Source organism: Netta rufina (assembly GCF_964035555.1).
Source record: "Netta rufina genome assembly, chromosome: 1".
NCBI lineage: Eukaryota > Metazoa > Chordata > Aves > Anseriformes > Anatidae > Netta > Netta rufina.
In genome coordinates, this window is record NC_140123.1 from 35901217 (window position 1) to 35917357 (window position 16141).

Here is a 16141-nt window from a genome sequence, read left to right on the forward strand (position 1 = left end):
TGTTTGAACTTCACGGATACCAGAGAGTGAACAAAGCCCACTGAGTGATTCTGTAAAGTTGTCAATACACTATTAATGTAGTATTTGTTTAGTATCATTGAATGACAAAATATAGCCTTAAAAAAAAAAAAAGCAAAACAAAGCAAACAAGAAAAACCTTCATTGTCAGATGGTCTAGAGCACTAACACAGAAATAGTATGTAAACACAGAGGCAAAGTATTAGGAGGTTTCTGTAAACACCAGCTATAGTTAGTGGAAAGAGCTCAGCTATAGTCTCAGCTATCCATTAACTGCAATAAAATGTAGTTGGATATATTCACTCAAGGTCACAGATGAAGACTGAAAATACAGCATGTATGCTTTATTGTTCCCAAGATGACCTCCTTCTCTTGCCTTCTACAGACATAGTCTTCTTTTCTTGACTTTTCTTTTTTTAAATAGGTGCTATACATTACTCTTGTGGATTTTTTTTCCCAAAGCTCTGATAATGGCATTGCCTCTCAAACCTGAGGACTTTCTCTTCTGTAGGCACAGCAGCCTCCAGCTGCACACATGAAAGCAAAAGCTCCCTAAGCAGGATTTAATTAATTTTCTCCTGTTTTGAATTCAAATATAAGCACAGTAGTGTAGCATAACTGGTAAACAATGTATAGACGCTTTTGTACCCAGGATCCTAGTAACAATGGTACTATTATCTCTAGGAATAGACCTCAGACCTTATACTAGCTGAGCCCTATAGTAACTCCACAAGATCCCTGGTCTGCTGTCTTGAGAACTTTACGTGCAAAAAGAAGCTTGGTACCACGTCTATTTTTATGATGCACAGTTTAAGCTCAAAACATGAAAATATGGGCAAAAGTTGAAAACTGATTCCCCCAAGTGATGAATAATTGACCAGCAGTGAATTGTCTATCATTGGATTGCTGTTGAAAGGAAGAAGCAGCTGCTAACCAAGGGGAAAAAATGGCCAAGCAGCAAGATATGACACCTGCCACAGCACAGGAAAATAATATCCCTGTGTTGCACAGTACACATGTGGATAATTTGGAGGAGGGAGAGAAAGACAACACATGCATCAGTTTTGGTTTCCTTCACTGAAGAGCTTTTGAGCCTCATCACCTCACCCCTTGGGAACCAAGACCATGAAGTACTGTGCTGACTGCAGGGTATATATATTCTCAGCTAATTTGGGATATCATTGTTAGTAACTGCTTTCACCATGCAGTAATATTGATTTATAATAATTAAGAATGAACCATTAGCATGAAATGTTAATAAATATCAGTCCAGTAAAGTTTTAAACTTTAAAACTGATCATATTTATCAGTCTTCTAAACAATCCCAACACTGCAATCTCTAATCTTAAAATAGCTGTACAAGTAGAGAGACACACACATATAGATGCACTTACAACACTTGCTTATTAAAATTAAACTTTCTCATCTTCAAGAGTCTAAACATCTTCACAATTTATTCATATCCAATTCTTTTCTACAACATTGCCCTTTCTGCCATTTTAATGCTTCTCTTGCAAACTATTTCTGCATAACTTACTTGATGTTTTTAATTTGTCTTCTAGCAGATATCTACCCTTTTCATTATTCCAGTACATAAATAATACTCTATTTGTCTAAATCTCACTACTGCTTAATACTCTTTTTACTTGAGTCTCTCTCTCTCCTTTTTTTTTTTCCCCCAGAAAAGCCAACAAAAATAATTTTCAGATTACAGACATGGAAAAAAAAAAAAAAAAAAAAACCAAACAAGCAAAAAAAAACAGACCTCTCTTGGTAACAAGTCTTCCAGTTATTTTGCATGGTCATCATTTGTGAAAACTACCATTTAAGGCAGATGAACATCCCAAATATAACTGTAAGTAAACTGGAAAATAAACCTTGCATTTAAAAAGGGCACCTTTCTCTCAAAATAAAATAAAATAAAAATTAAGATAAGGTGTTCAGCATATTAGTTACAAATATTGTTCAAATAAAGCTCTGAATGGATGACTATTTCACATCTGAGTCTGCTATGAGAACTTACATAATTGTGCAACCTGCAAAACAGGAATCATCTGTTGATTTTGGTACTGATTGAGTGTAATGGAGTACGGAGTAACTCATGAAGTTTGTACTGTTTTCTGAACATACAAAAAAGCCATCCAACAAACAGTAATCTTGGTTACCCTGTGAATGTGCTACTTAAAATAAGAAAATAAGATAAAACAAAAAGCCCAAGCAATCAAGCAATACATAATTGAATTTTTTTTTTCATACTACTTAGAAATTTGCCGTAAACTTTTCAAAATTCTGTAATAAGAAAAATGTTCTTTTTGACATATAAATTGTGCTTAGCACATACATTAATATTGCTCTCTCAAGCTGTCCTAATGTTTTTAAATGTTGGAGGTGGGAGTGTTGTGCATTTTAATGAACCTAGATTAAACTTCAGACTTGGTCTCTTTGTGCCATAGATGGGGATCAGAAAAAGCAAATACTAGACAGAAGCAGTGATTCACAGAATCAAGGATTGGTTGAGGTTGGAAGGGACCTCTGGAGGTCATCTGGTCCAATCTCCTGATTCAGCAGGGACACCTACAGCAGGTTGGCCAGGACCATGTCCAGACAGCTTTCAAGATCTCTGTGGAGGGAGAGTTCACGTGTCTGGGCAACCTGTGCCTTTGCCCCACCAGTGAGTATGCTGGGGATGGGCAAGAAACTGGGAGGGAACACAATCAGGCCAGCTGACCCCAACTGATTGTTCCATACTGTACAGCGTTGTGCTCAGCAATAAAAGCTGGGGGGAAAGAAGCAGGAGGGGAGACATTTGGAGTTATGGCATTTATCTTCCCCGCTAACTGTTACATATGATGCTCTGTTTTCACAGGCATAGCTGAATACCTGCCTGCTGATGGGAAGCAGTGAATGGATTCCTTGTATTGCTTTATTTGTGTGCACAGTTTTTGCTCTCCCTAGTAAACTATCTTAGCCTATGAGTTCTCTCCTTTTACTCTCCAGATTGTCTTCCCCATCCCACTGGTGAGGAGCAACTGAGTGGCTATGTGATCAAGTGGTGCTTAGCTGCTTACTGGCATTAACGCACAAAACAAGATATTACAGAAAAGATGAGGTTAAAATACTTCTAATATCAAAAATAACTATGTGATAATGGTAATTCTAAAAAAAAAAAACACCTACAAATGTATGCATTAACAAAAGTGTGAATATTAAATGTACATGTATTAGCAAAAGAGAGTTCAGGCAGCAAACACGTTAAGTATCTAACCCCCAAAATTGGTAAGACAAATTCTTCCTCTCCTTCATTTAAATTCAATGCTTACGTGTTTACCAGTACTTTCCCACGATTTATTTTTCTTTTCCTTCGTTCAGTGAACATCGAGTAACATTTAACTAAACATTTACAATTCTCACCTGGAAAGCTAACTAATAGCAACACTTGCAATTTATTACTATATGATTTTTTCTTCCAAAATATATCAAAATTACAATTTGGTTCCTACTTTAAAAAATATATATCTAATTATCCATGAAAAAAGTCTCAAAAATGAGAAAACAGCTAATCTACTTATGAAGTAACATTGAGTGATGACTTTTAGAGGAAGAAAAACTTGCAGTTTTACACAGTTACTAAAATGTCAAAGGAATACTATATATGGTTACCTGTAAGGCCTGAGTAAATTATAGTCAATCAAAGAAAACAGCAGCCTGAGTAAATGCAATATAAATCCTTAGAATACCATAAAATAAGAAATTAGTGAAGTGCACTAAATTACAAAATATTTCTCATCTGGAATACTAACAGAAAAGTAGGAAAGTCATTACATTTAAAAGAAGAGACAGCTTTAATTATATGAATCTTCAGAAACTGTCATATCAGTAAGCTCATTAGCCACAATGAAAGTTCCTCCTGCTGATCTAAAAGTACTTAAAAAACAGGATTTGTTATACTTCAAAGCAAAAAGGTATCTTTAATTCATGTACTGTAGCAGTGAATTAAGCCTATTTCTAGTATTACAAAAGTAAAAACTGTAACTTTAGCATGTAATGGGAAAAGAAGGGCAAATTAAATACCCTGAAGTAAACTACAATTGCACAGGTAAAATAAATGTTCTTTGCTGCTTCCCTGTCAAAACTGAATTAAAAAAATTGAAATATATTTTTCTAAAGGAGTAATTAATGTACATATTTTGAATGTTTTCCAATTTAAAGCGTACCATAAACTACATGTTGGCTTCACAACCTTCTCACTGCTTTTAAAGTCTTGCAAGCGATGTTAACAGTTTAATGTACAACACTTAGTGGACACTGTTTAAAGAAATGGAATGAGCAAAAATTTATCTTGTAAAAAGGATAAAAAAAAATTGCTAAACATTTTAATGTTTTAATGTTCACATCAGAAATAACTTGACAGAGAAGTTCTAAGAATGAGCTACTATGAAATATGAAAAGATATAAGGCAGGCTACAAATGGTGTGGCTGATAAAAAGACAGTTGTATCATTAAAGAATTCTAAAAGGGAGAAATTTGTAGAAGACTGTCAACAATGACATGATGGTGGGAGAAACTGAAGATCAAACCTAAAAACAATAAAGAACCAACATGCACAGTATAATTCCATTTTTATACAGCGTGTTCAACTTAAAATTAAGGTGCAAGTGCCATTTGAACAACATTAACAGAAAATCTTTATTTATAATTTAAAGGACACTAGCAAATAATAGCTTTATCCTGCCTATAAAATGTGAAATCAATGTATTTATGGAAATAAATATGCAGGTAGGAAATAAAAACAGGTCACAAGAAAAATGCTTGCAATAAAGAGAAGTATATGAAAAAATATTCTTATGAAATTTCACTAATTTATGCTTGGGAATCAGTTTTAAAAATTACTCCAGGGCACAAAGTTCAGTAAAACCATGAAGAGAATGGCATTCCACCACCTCCACAAGACCCTAACCATTGCTAGGACAAATGGCAGAGAACAAGATTTAGAAAACAACACTGAAAGAAAATATGGACAAAATGGTTCACAAAAAGAAAAAATCATTATATGAAGTAAGCCCAGCAAATCATGATGCATTTTTTCACCCAACAGGTTTCACTAACAAAGCAGCATATATGTAAACATAAAAGTCCTAGCAGATGACAGAATAAAAGCCAGGCTGGCTTCTTTCCTTCAGCACTGTCAGCAACCTATAAACCTTAAACGTAACCTTTGGATCCAGCAGTTCTTCAAACTTACTGGAAGTCTAAACTGCAGCCACAATATACAACTCAGGAAGGATTATTCTTGTTAAGTGCCAACTACTGCTTCCTGGCATAGAAGAGTAACTATAAGCCCTATATTCAAATTCTACTCTAATATAACCATAATTTCTTCTGTAAAAAGTGTATTTGGCTAAATGATCACAAAGATAAATGATTTTGGTGACTTCTCCTCTATTGCTCTCCCTAGCAGCCATAATGACTCTTTGTAATATCCACTGTGTTTTCCGTCTCACTGTAGAAGCCACAAGGTGAATTATTCACCATTATTCTTGGCCAACTTGTTAGTCTTCATCAGCCTGTCCATAGGTTACATCAAACCAGGTGTGTCCATTATGTCAGAACCAAAGACTTAAGACTTTTTTTTTTTTTTTTTTAACTGACCTGTTGGTAAGCTCAAGAAGAAATAAGAACTTCATTAAAAATTTACTGTACAAATCTAAGTGCATATTAAATCAACTTGCTTGATAAAAATATACTTCTGCAAAAGCACTAAAAGGTTTTAAAATTACATGAACCATATGTAGTCTTTGGGATCTGCTGGATTTTCCAAAAAGGTAGTGCTGAAGGAGTCTTCAAGACAGAATGGACTTTTACAGGTAGGGAACCCAGCATATAGCAAGACTGTCATACAGTGAAACTGAAATGCAAAATATGTCTCATATAATACACTAAAGTAAACTCAATGTATAAACTTGAAAACAAGGTAATTGATTTTCATCCTACAACATACTCAGTGAGATCAAAGATTCATCAAATCAATACCAGATAGCTAAAAAAAGAACAGAAAACCTGGACTAACTGGTGATTTTACTGACTGGACTTTGAATGGTCATTGTTTATATCTCAGAAGCTTTACAAAAGACAATCAACAGCTTCATAGAGGATGGTTGCCTACACTGAAATACTGGCCAGTAATATGGACCACTTTAGTTATTCTGGCTAATATAATAAATTCAAGCACAATAAAGCCAATAATATATGATTAAGGAAAAATCAGTTGCCAGTTAACAGCAGGTTCTATGAAAATAACACATAATAAATATATATAAAGAAGGAAATCCTATTTTCAGTGCAAACAGTTAGATGAGGGTCTTAAAGCATTTGACGGATATTTAAACATACTTGAACTTCTAAATGGTTATAATCCACTAACCATAATTGGAAACTTTAGGAACCATGATAACAGAAAGCAAACTCAGTGTGAGTGACCACTATCTCGAGTTCTCTCTATCCAGAACAGTTTTTGGAAAGCTGCAGCCTACATCTGGAAGGCTGAATGAGGCACAAGAGCAATAGTGTACAGCGCAATACAGATAAACAGCGATATTCTCTACACTGACATAAACTAGAAAATGATTAACTGAGACAGCCCATCCAATCTTCTTTCTGCAAAAGTATGACAGTGCTGGGGTGGTGTCAGTTTCTAACTCCATGCTTAGTCAGTTTAAATTACTTAGTCTGTGACATAATATGCAGAAGGATCTCTTAATTACTAAATTAAATGTAAAAAATCTGCTGCTGCTTATACTGAGATTCACTACACTCTACATTGCATGATGAAGCAGTAAAAAAGGAAGTCATTTTACAGACTTCCAACGCTACTGTTGCATGAGAAATATACATACAGGGAAGACAAAAGTGTTCAGATTCACAGTTAGAAAAGATTAAATGATGGTATAATAGACTTTCAGAGTTTCTGAACTACAAGACACTCAGTAATAATGCTGTATAAAAGACTGAAAGATGAAAATGGTTTAAGATCTTTTAATAGAAAAAGACTTTTAAAAGAAATCTGTTTTGGACAATAAGTCTCAAAGATACGTTAGAAGAAATGTAATGGAAAATCCTGTAGTTAATGAGAGGACTGAATGATACACATTATGTTAAACAACACTTGTAGCAGCTCAAAATTGTGATCTATGATTTGAAGAATATTAATGTGTACTTAAAAATGTTAGCATAAAACAAACATCTCACATTAAAAACACACTGCAACGCACTCAGAATCAAAAATTTAAATTACTTAAACAAACCTTTACAGGTGAGTTATACAAACCTTTACTAGCTTTATCTAAATGTTGAAAATCCTCAGTAAAATTCAGAACATCCTGATAGCTTTCTTCACACACTTCTACAAGAAAATGGAGCAATGTTGTTTTTTGATCTGCTGACTTCGTGTCTTTCAGCTAGACAGGAAAAAAAAAAAAGTTAAAATGCTGAGAATTAGATTACCTCAATATTTTGATAATTAATACATATTACTAATTGTGAATACAAAAAAAGATAAGAATGAACTGTTGAACTTGAACAGCTCCCAAAGAAAACCCCAAGTAATGGATTTTTTTATTTCCATCCTTGCCAAAAATTCCTAGGAAAAAATATAGAGAAAATTTTTTTCTATATACAATATATATTTTTGAGTTCTGTACTCGGAAACAGTAAACACTTCTCTTTTAAAATATAATTATTTAAGCAATATAGCAATGTTTGTGAAACTGAAAAGACTTGCAGAAGTGCAAACAAACAAAAATTCAGAACTAAATCAGCAAATTCTAACAATGAATGATGAACACACCCACTCCATTACATGATTTCTTATACATGAAGCCAACCCTAGCCTACTATGATGTATGTGGTGAAAACTACAGTTTCAGCCTGCACCAAGTTCTAGTTGTTCTCAACTCTCAACAAGGGCGAGTTCACAGACTTGACTGTTCAAAACCTCTGACTTCCAAAATTGTTAAACATTAACTTCTCTGCCCGAATCATTTATACATACAAAATGATTTTAAGTCTGTCCATTTAAAACTTGCATCTATTTGTGTAAAAACACTAACTGACAATAAGTAAACAGTCATACATTTCTGCTGTAGCCATCTCTGCTTATGTGAGACTTTCAAATCCACAGAGAGATTTTTAGAAACAGAAAATGGCATTATATGTCATTCTAAAATGACATCTCATATCAAAGTGCGTGTTACTTTTAAAAAATACTTCTGCACGAGCTATTCAACAAAAGAAGTACACGTACTTAAGCACATATGAAGTACACACACATCTTAAATGGTTGCCATAATTGCACACAGATTTGTACATCTGACTATCGGGGAAAAAGTCTTTAATACAGTATTAGAACTAGCGCAAAAATGTAGAAAATCTACATTAGTTTGCTTCAACTTCAAGGTTGTTCCTTAGTTTAGTTACCATGAAAAACAAAAGTTATTAGCAAAGCATAGCGGCATAAGAGTAACTACAGCAACAAGGTTGAAAGAAAGAATGACCTTCCTTTCCAAAGAGAGTTCAAAACCAGACACAGAGCTATATGGGGATTACATCTGAATAAAGAACTGAAAGCAAGATCGATCTCAATTTAAATATACATACATATACATAATATTTGTATTACCACAGGTTTCCCATGATTGTCAATTTTTTGTAAAGAGATTTTTTCCACACTTCTTGTGCTTCCCAATATACTCAGAGATCACTTAAAGTGCACTTGATTGATGTGATGTAAAAACCAGATAAGAGTATATTGTTTGCTTTTCCCATACTGTCAAATTAAATGGAGAATTTTTGATGGTGCTTATCACTGAGGTTGACATTTCATACTTCTCTGTTAAAAGTCAGCATTTTATTTTCAAAGATCAAAATGATTCTACTTTAATAAATCTGATGAGATATATGCATCCATAATGTTTACTTTTTCTTTCAGACAAATAGATTATTATTAATGTGAAACAATTTTCAAAATAAACAGAAAACGGAACACACAAAAAACAACAACAACAAATATTCTAGGGTCATTGCTGTATGCAGTGTTATAAAACAAATTACTTCTACTGTACTGGGATTCTCAGTGATAAATATCTGAACTGTTGGAACATCACACAATTTTTACAATGTGACACTGTTTAAAATGCACGTAATTAGCAAAAGTTAGTTTTAAAAATAAACCAGTGTTATAGACATGCATTTATTCTTAATTTAACAGTATTTAATAAGTTATTATTAGCACACCAATATTATAACTCTCTTCTGAGAATATGCAGCAGACCTATTATAATTATTCATGATATAGGGAGAAGGCAAGATAGGGGATTATCTTTTGCAAAGCAGATATTTTATATAGCTCTCTATGCATAGCTGGAGAAGAGAATGAAGAACAGCAGATAAATCACCTATTCCACAAATATTACAGAAGCCAATAGCTTTGAAGGACAGAAGTGACTGCGAATTTCTCAAGTTCTGTGAACCCCTACTGAAAACTGCATTGCAGTCTACCAAGCAGCCTGCAATTTGCAGATTTCTAGTTTTTGGGCCAGGGAGTATAGGTTTGGGTGGGGTCCTCTTTGAGGTTTTAATAATATGTATATATATATGTATATATATATACATATATTTTAACAGTTGAACCAGTTTATTATTCTCAGAACAGAGGAGATTATGTGTTAACCAAGACACAACACATAATTCAGAAAAATCCAAAAAATTTCACATACATTCTTTTACCTCTGTATTTCCAGACAAAGTGATCTAAGACACAGTTTCATAACCAGTGAAGGCTTGGCACTCACGGACTTCCTAAATGAGGCCACAATTGGATGAGGTGAATTAGGAATTGGTGACTAGAACCCTGATAAACATTGGACTGGATAGCCCAGGGTTAACTCTAAAACCCAGCTGTTCAACAGTGAGGCTAACTAAATAGGCACAATGAAGCAAGCAAGACAAATTGTGATAGAAATTGGATCTTGAATTCTTTATCAAATGTGCTGATACTTTGGAATATCGCCATGTATCATGAAGGAAGAAAGCTCTTCATGATGAGCTGAACACCTGGTAGTATTGTAGTATTTCAGGATTTGTCTTGGATGATGCTACAATATAGCATTCTCAGGTGACACTGGTAGTATTACTTCGCTGAAAGAGGTCAGATGGTAAATGCAGACTCACAATGATTCTCTTTCTGGAAATGTCACCTTTCAGAACAGCAAGTCTTCAACTATATCCAATGGGAAAGATCTGAAATCCTACAGATTATCTCTATAGTGGTCATAGTCCCTGCTCTGCCTGTGCCATCAGAACCTGTAATAGCTGGTCTTTCTTTATTAAGTCATCTTCAACTATATTGACGAGGCACTACCCTCCACCGCTCCAAATAAGTTTTTAAACAGTGTGGTCTGGCATTTACAAACTAGTGATGTCAAATCAAATATATATTAAATCTTTGTCATTTGAACTTTACTTTTGTACTTACAGATTCCTTACATAAATGAAATATATTGAATACCATCATATAAGCTTATGCATAATTAATGAAGTGCTGAAAGGCACAAAACAGACGTTTCTAATCATATTACATGATACAATGACAAGGTTCTGCTGTTCTAAGCATTCTGATCATGAGGAGCAAATTACCTTTTTCTGTAATAGCTTAAAGCTTTCCATCAACATCACCCAGTATATAAATATATTATATAAACACTTAACGAGTATTTTTTCTGTGCAGGTTAGATGCCTACTGAGTCCCTTTCAACCTGAATTATTCCAGGTTTCTAAGAAACCCACATGCAGTTACCAACTAGTTAACTAAATACTGTAATCAAATTATTATTTATTTTAGCTTTTAATTTGGCCTCATAGGGATTCGTTGAGAATCACTAGTATACCTGGATTTCAAAAGCTTTCCACAATCTCGTTCACTATCAACTTCTTAACCATCTTTGCAGCTACAAAGCTTTCTTAAATCTTTAACCAAGCTTCTTTTGCTACCAGCAAAGCCAATTATTCCATCACTACCTTAACTACATAGAAACCAAATGTTCAGATGCCTTCTTTATGATAGATTAATAACAAAAGGACACTTGCATCCTCCTCACATTACTCTTTCTTTTCTAAATTAAATATACCTACATTTGATTTTTTTCTACATTTAGTAGTATTACATGTTACTATCCCCTAGATTCTTGCTAGTCACTCTATATATTTTCTACAGTAATACAGTAAAGACTTCATCAAAACATATCTGTATCAAGAAATTTGTAGACAGTTGCCTTCTTATAATACACAGAAGGTCCACTAAAACAGATTTTTCTCCCCTCCAACAGAATGTCATAGCCACCTGTAAAGCTAAATAACCCAGAAGCTTGCAAATCTAACAAACTATGATATCCTAGTTTGTCAAATGTATGTTATACTAGAGCACTGTAAGGATAAGCCAGGACCTAAAGCCCATTTTCTGGAATTCTGTATAGCCATTCATTCCTTACTTTCGTTACCTGTGCACATCAGTTCGCTTTCCTACATGGAGTAGTTCAAACACAATTTTCATCTTCCACATCTTAAATTATTTCTCTGAGATCATTTTTGAATCCTGATCTGCAAAGTGCTTGTAACAACTATCTTCATACTATTTTCATAAGTATATTTCTCTCTCTTAAGTTATGATGTGCATTAAAAATACAGAGAATATAATTGGACCTAGGATAGATTCTCATAAAGATCATACCTAAGAAGTAAATGCACCTAATTGGAGAGAGAACCTTTAGTATCTGCCTTTTAAACACATTTCTCAACAAATTGTACCTTTAACTCAATAATTTCATCTATGCTGTATTTCTCTAGGTGGTTGATGAATGCTTAAATGTTTACTTTAGACTAGGGAAGGAATATAACTTATTCTCTATGAATATTCAAGATACAGGTATTGCACCGAACACTTAAGAACCATAATGAAAGAATCCTGAAACATGGCAGAGTCAGGCTGATTAAAGAATGTGTTAGTTAACATAAAGGTAATGCATTTTCTCCATCGTGTAGAAAGACAAAGAAGCTGAGAGAAGATAAAAAGTACATAATAGCTTCCAAATAATTTCATTTTTATGAAAATTATTACATACACTCTCTGTTCAGATTTTGCTGTGGCCAGAGGGCACAGGGAAAGAAAACAAAAAAAAAAGTAAGTAGAAGGCAATTAGGCTTAGAATTGTTTGTAAATTAATACTCAGGGAAGTACAGATGTCTTCTTGCATATATGTTAGATTTTCACTCTTTCAACTTCTATATAAGAAACATAGGGAAAACATAGGGAACTGATGAAACTGAGCAACAACAAAAGGAAATCAGATAAGGAAAAAACTATGTAAAAGAAAACATAACTATCAAAAAAATATACATATGACAGATTTAGAAGTGTTCAGACAAGTAAGACTACAATGCTACCAAGACCACATTGATATGGTCCTTCCATAACCTTATTTATTTGTTGTTTTATGATTATTATTTCCTCAGTATGGAATCTTCTAAAAGTTTAAATAAAATCCAGTCTCAAGATGAGTGTACACAGATAAACTCTGTATTGTTCAAATCATCAACTAATGTTAAGAATTATGAAGAAAAAAAAATGAAAACAAAGAATCAACTGTAGGGAAAACATCAAAACAAGGTATTTAAGTAGTGCAATAAAAACAAATGAAGAAGTGAATGCAATACTCAACCTGGACATTTCAAAACTCACTTTACATAGGGAGCTGAGATTATATCCAAAGGTCTGTGCATTCCGAGAACCTGCATTCATGTAGTTTCCCATTAATAATACTAGTTCCAGCAGCTTGCTAAAGCTTTTACTCTTTTTTATCTCTTCACAGGCAGCACTGACAGCCATGATGTCAGGTTTGATGTTGTTCACCTGCTCTTCAAACTGGAGCTTAAAAAGAATAGCACTGAGCCGTGGCCGTAGTCTCTTCACGTTGCTCATCTGATTGAAAAGAAAATAGGAGATTTCCTTTAAAATTCATGCTACAGTTTGGCACTGTACAAATGCATACAATCTGAAATGATTTATTGGTGTGACAGGCTTGAAGAAGCAATATATCTGCTATAACTGATAGCAAATGAACGAATGAATGAGAGACACTTGGGTAAGCAACTGAAATCCCATCTTGTGGTTAATGTGAACTGCCCCCATCCTTTCCCAATAACTAGGATGTGTAAGCAATAAACGATAAAGTGTCATCATATATCACATCTGTCAACTCATATACCAAATCCTATAAAACTAATCCAAGTTTATGACCCAGTAGTTGCAAAGTAATAAAAGTAGTTCACAAATTCTGTATAACTCAGGATGTACCCAAACAAGGCAAATCTCATTTTCTGGTGCAAATATTTAAAAGCTGATTTCAATAACAGCTTACTCTAAACTTGCAGAAAAATAACAGTTTTGAAAAATCGAAGCTATAAAACACTAATAAAACATGCATTATTATGTGCCAGTATTCATATCCCACTATAGCCCTGGACCTTATACAGTTAATTAGGTAAAGCAGAAGAATGCTCCTAGGAAAACAGTAACTCCTGTAGATCATATGCAAAAGACTTGACTTTCTCTACGCTTTTCTGGTCAGGCATTTTCAACAGAAGTTTCAGTCTTCCCATATGACTTAGGTCCCTGAATTCCCACCCCAGAGATACTATGAACGTTAGTTCCTACATCTAAACAAGACTGCAAATTGTATTATTTCTTTAAATCAAGGGACACGGAACGCATTCAGTAAATTAACTTCCTCCATCTCCCAAGCCTACAGAATACTACTTATCCATCCAACTCTATCATAGAAATATTTTTAAGGCCATAGAGTGGCCTTAAAAACTTGCCTTTAAATTGGAAAAATCCCCCTCCAAACCACAGTAATATCTAAGGATTTATGGAACATTTTTCAACCCATACGTAGTATACCAATGTGAAAATAGCTGTCAGTACAACATTCACAAGTTATTTGGTGCTGATCATCCCACAGCAGAGTCAGTGAAAAGCATAATGGATAATACTCTTTATCCATCTCAGTGTCAAGTCAAAACAAACACAAATCTAAGCTATCCTAAGCTGATACTGAGGACTGTCTAATCCAATGAATGTGACATTGAAGCAAAAGAGACTGTAATTTACAGCCCATTCTATTGGTTTCTCTGTGACAGTAGTACTAAAAATCAGGTAGAGTTAGTATTTTATGCTACTAGAGCCATGCCTGCAATGCCTGTCTGGCAATGCAACCACCTGATCATGGTTCTATTGAAGTAAACATAAACATTTGCATTTTGGTTCAGACAAGAAATTTTGAAGTAAAATAAGGAATCTTTTCCAGTATCCACACTTCTGTTTACATCACAGAGCAAAGCACATGAACAGGGCATCTTTCAGATAAAACTAAACTGAAAAGCAGCTTCCAGAGCACACAGTATACTCCAGCCAATACTGAGCTTTAGTTTACAGACCATCTCTGGCCTGGTGCTATAGTAAAAAGACAAAAATATATATAGTCTGGATGTTAGCTCAGTATCAACTGTAGGCAGATACTGTGTACTTATCGTCAACTACGTAGCATCCAATAGGGTGGTAAATTTATTACTGAACAATTATTAAGCAAGGATAACAGGACTTGAAGTTACACTGGAAATTTCAGAATGGAATAGAGATGGAAATACCTAACACCCAACTAAAATTAACGTAGTACTTTTACACCTTCACACATAATTTGTGTGTCACAAGGTATGTGTCACGAAGTTATTCTCCCAGGCCAATCAGGAAAAATCAGTATTATCTCATTTATCTGAAACAATTTACTTACTAGTACAAAACAAGTGCAAAGCTACTTATCATATCTGAATTGTAACTTTTGTTTTCAGATCAGACAGGAGAAATTTGAGACTAGACTCAAAAAACATCAATCTGCTCTAAAATTATCCAGAATTTTAGTATTTTTCCCTACTCAGGATGCAGCAGAGATGACCATTAATATCAAACCAGAGGAACTAACAGAATAAAGCTGCAATGATTTTAAATGGTACCAAACTAAAGGTACTAGAGAACAGCAGATGATGCATGATTTATTGACTCATGGCTTCTCAGACAGGCAGGTTCCTAAAACTGAAATAATCAGATACTTTACATCACAAAGATGTGTTGCACAAACGTGAACAAACACAGATGCATGAAACATGCAAAGTTTTCATCAGAATGAGGTTAATAGATCTAGTTCTGTACGTGTCTTAACGATGGAAGCAGAAATGCATAATAAATTCTAAAGAAAGAACAGAAACAGGCATATACCAGAAACACAACTGAAGTGCCATTTGGCTATTATTATTATCATTATTATTAACACTCTGAAATTCATGTTCATGTACAATGCATGCCTTTGGTACTGTTTGTTTACCTGTTTGCTAAGTCAATAATTAGGAAGAGAGGAGATGGGGAGTTCCTTTATCAGTTTACGGCTTTCTTTGTGAAATGTTGTCTACACATGTATTCAAACAGTGAAATACATACACCTTATCACAAAAGATGCTAAAAATTTACTTCTGGTAATGTTGAGAGGCTTACATTCATGTCCTGATTTTTTCTTATACTTAACATATACTACCTATGTACCTTATGTACCTAAAGCAGAATCTTGAAATCAGACAATAAAATAACTAAAGAGGGATGTTGAGGTAGAAAGTTAAAGGACAAGTGGACAACACATAAGAGAACTCACTGTAGGGGTAATGAATTATTCAATTTTCAAGTAATAGTCTACAAGACTATTATCACTATGCATTAGCCCAAATGGGAATTGACAGCTGATTTGAGCTACCTGGCTGTAGCTCCCTGAGTTCTTTATGCGACAGCAAAGAGAGGCTTTTCTCTCAATTACAGCATAATTCAAAAAGCACCTGCAACAGTGTGCCATCTGGTAAGCGTGTACCTTCACTGTCTGCTTTGTTGATGTCAAGTAAAGGAACATGTCTCAGAAGTCACACTGACATTACATTTTCATCACTGAATGTGATTTGTTCTTAACCCAAGCTTGTA

General features: G+C 34.2%; 1 protein-coding gene across 1 annotated transcript in view; it reads right to left on the minus strand.

The window, feature by feature from the left end:
* Positions 1-16141, minus strand: part of DIAPH3 (diaphanous related formin 3) — a gene marked incomplete at both ends in the record, with an annotated part of 247956 nt that overhangs the window by 94594 nt on the left and 137221 nt on the right. The window contains 2 exons of the mRNA XM_084295299.1: positions 7343-7472; positions 12806-13045. Of these exons, the coding sequence (XP_084151425.1) occupies positions 7343-7472; positions 12806-13045 (370 nt within the window). The remainder of the gene's footprint in view (positions 1-7342; positions 7473-12805; positions 13046-16141) is intronic.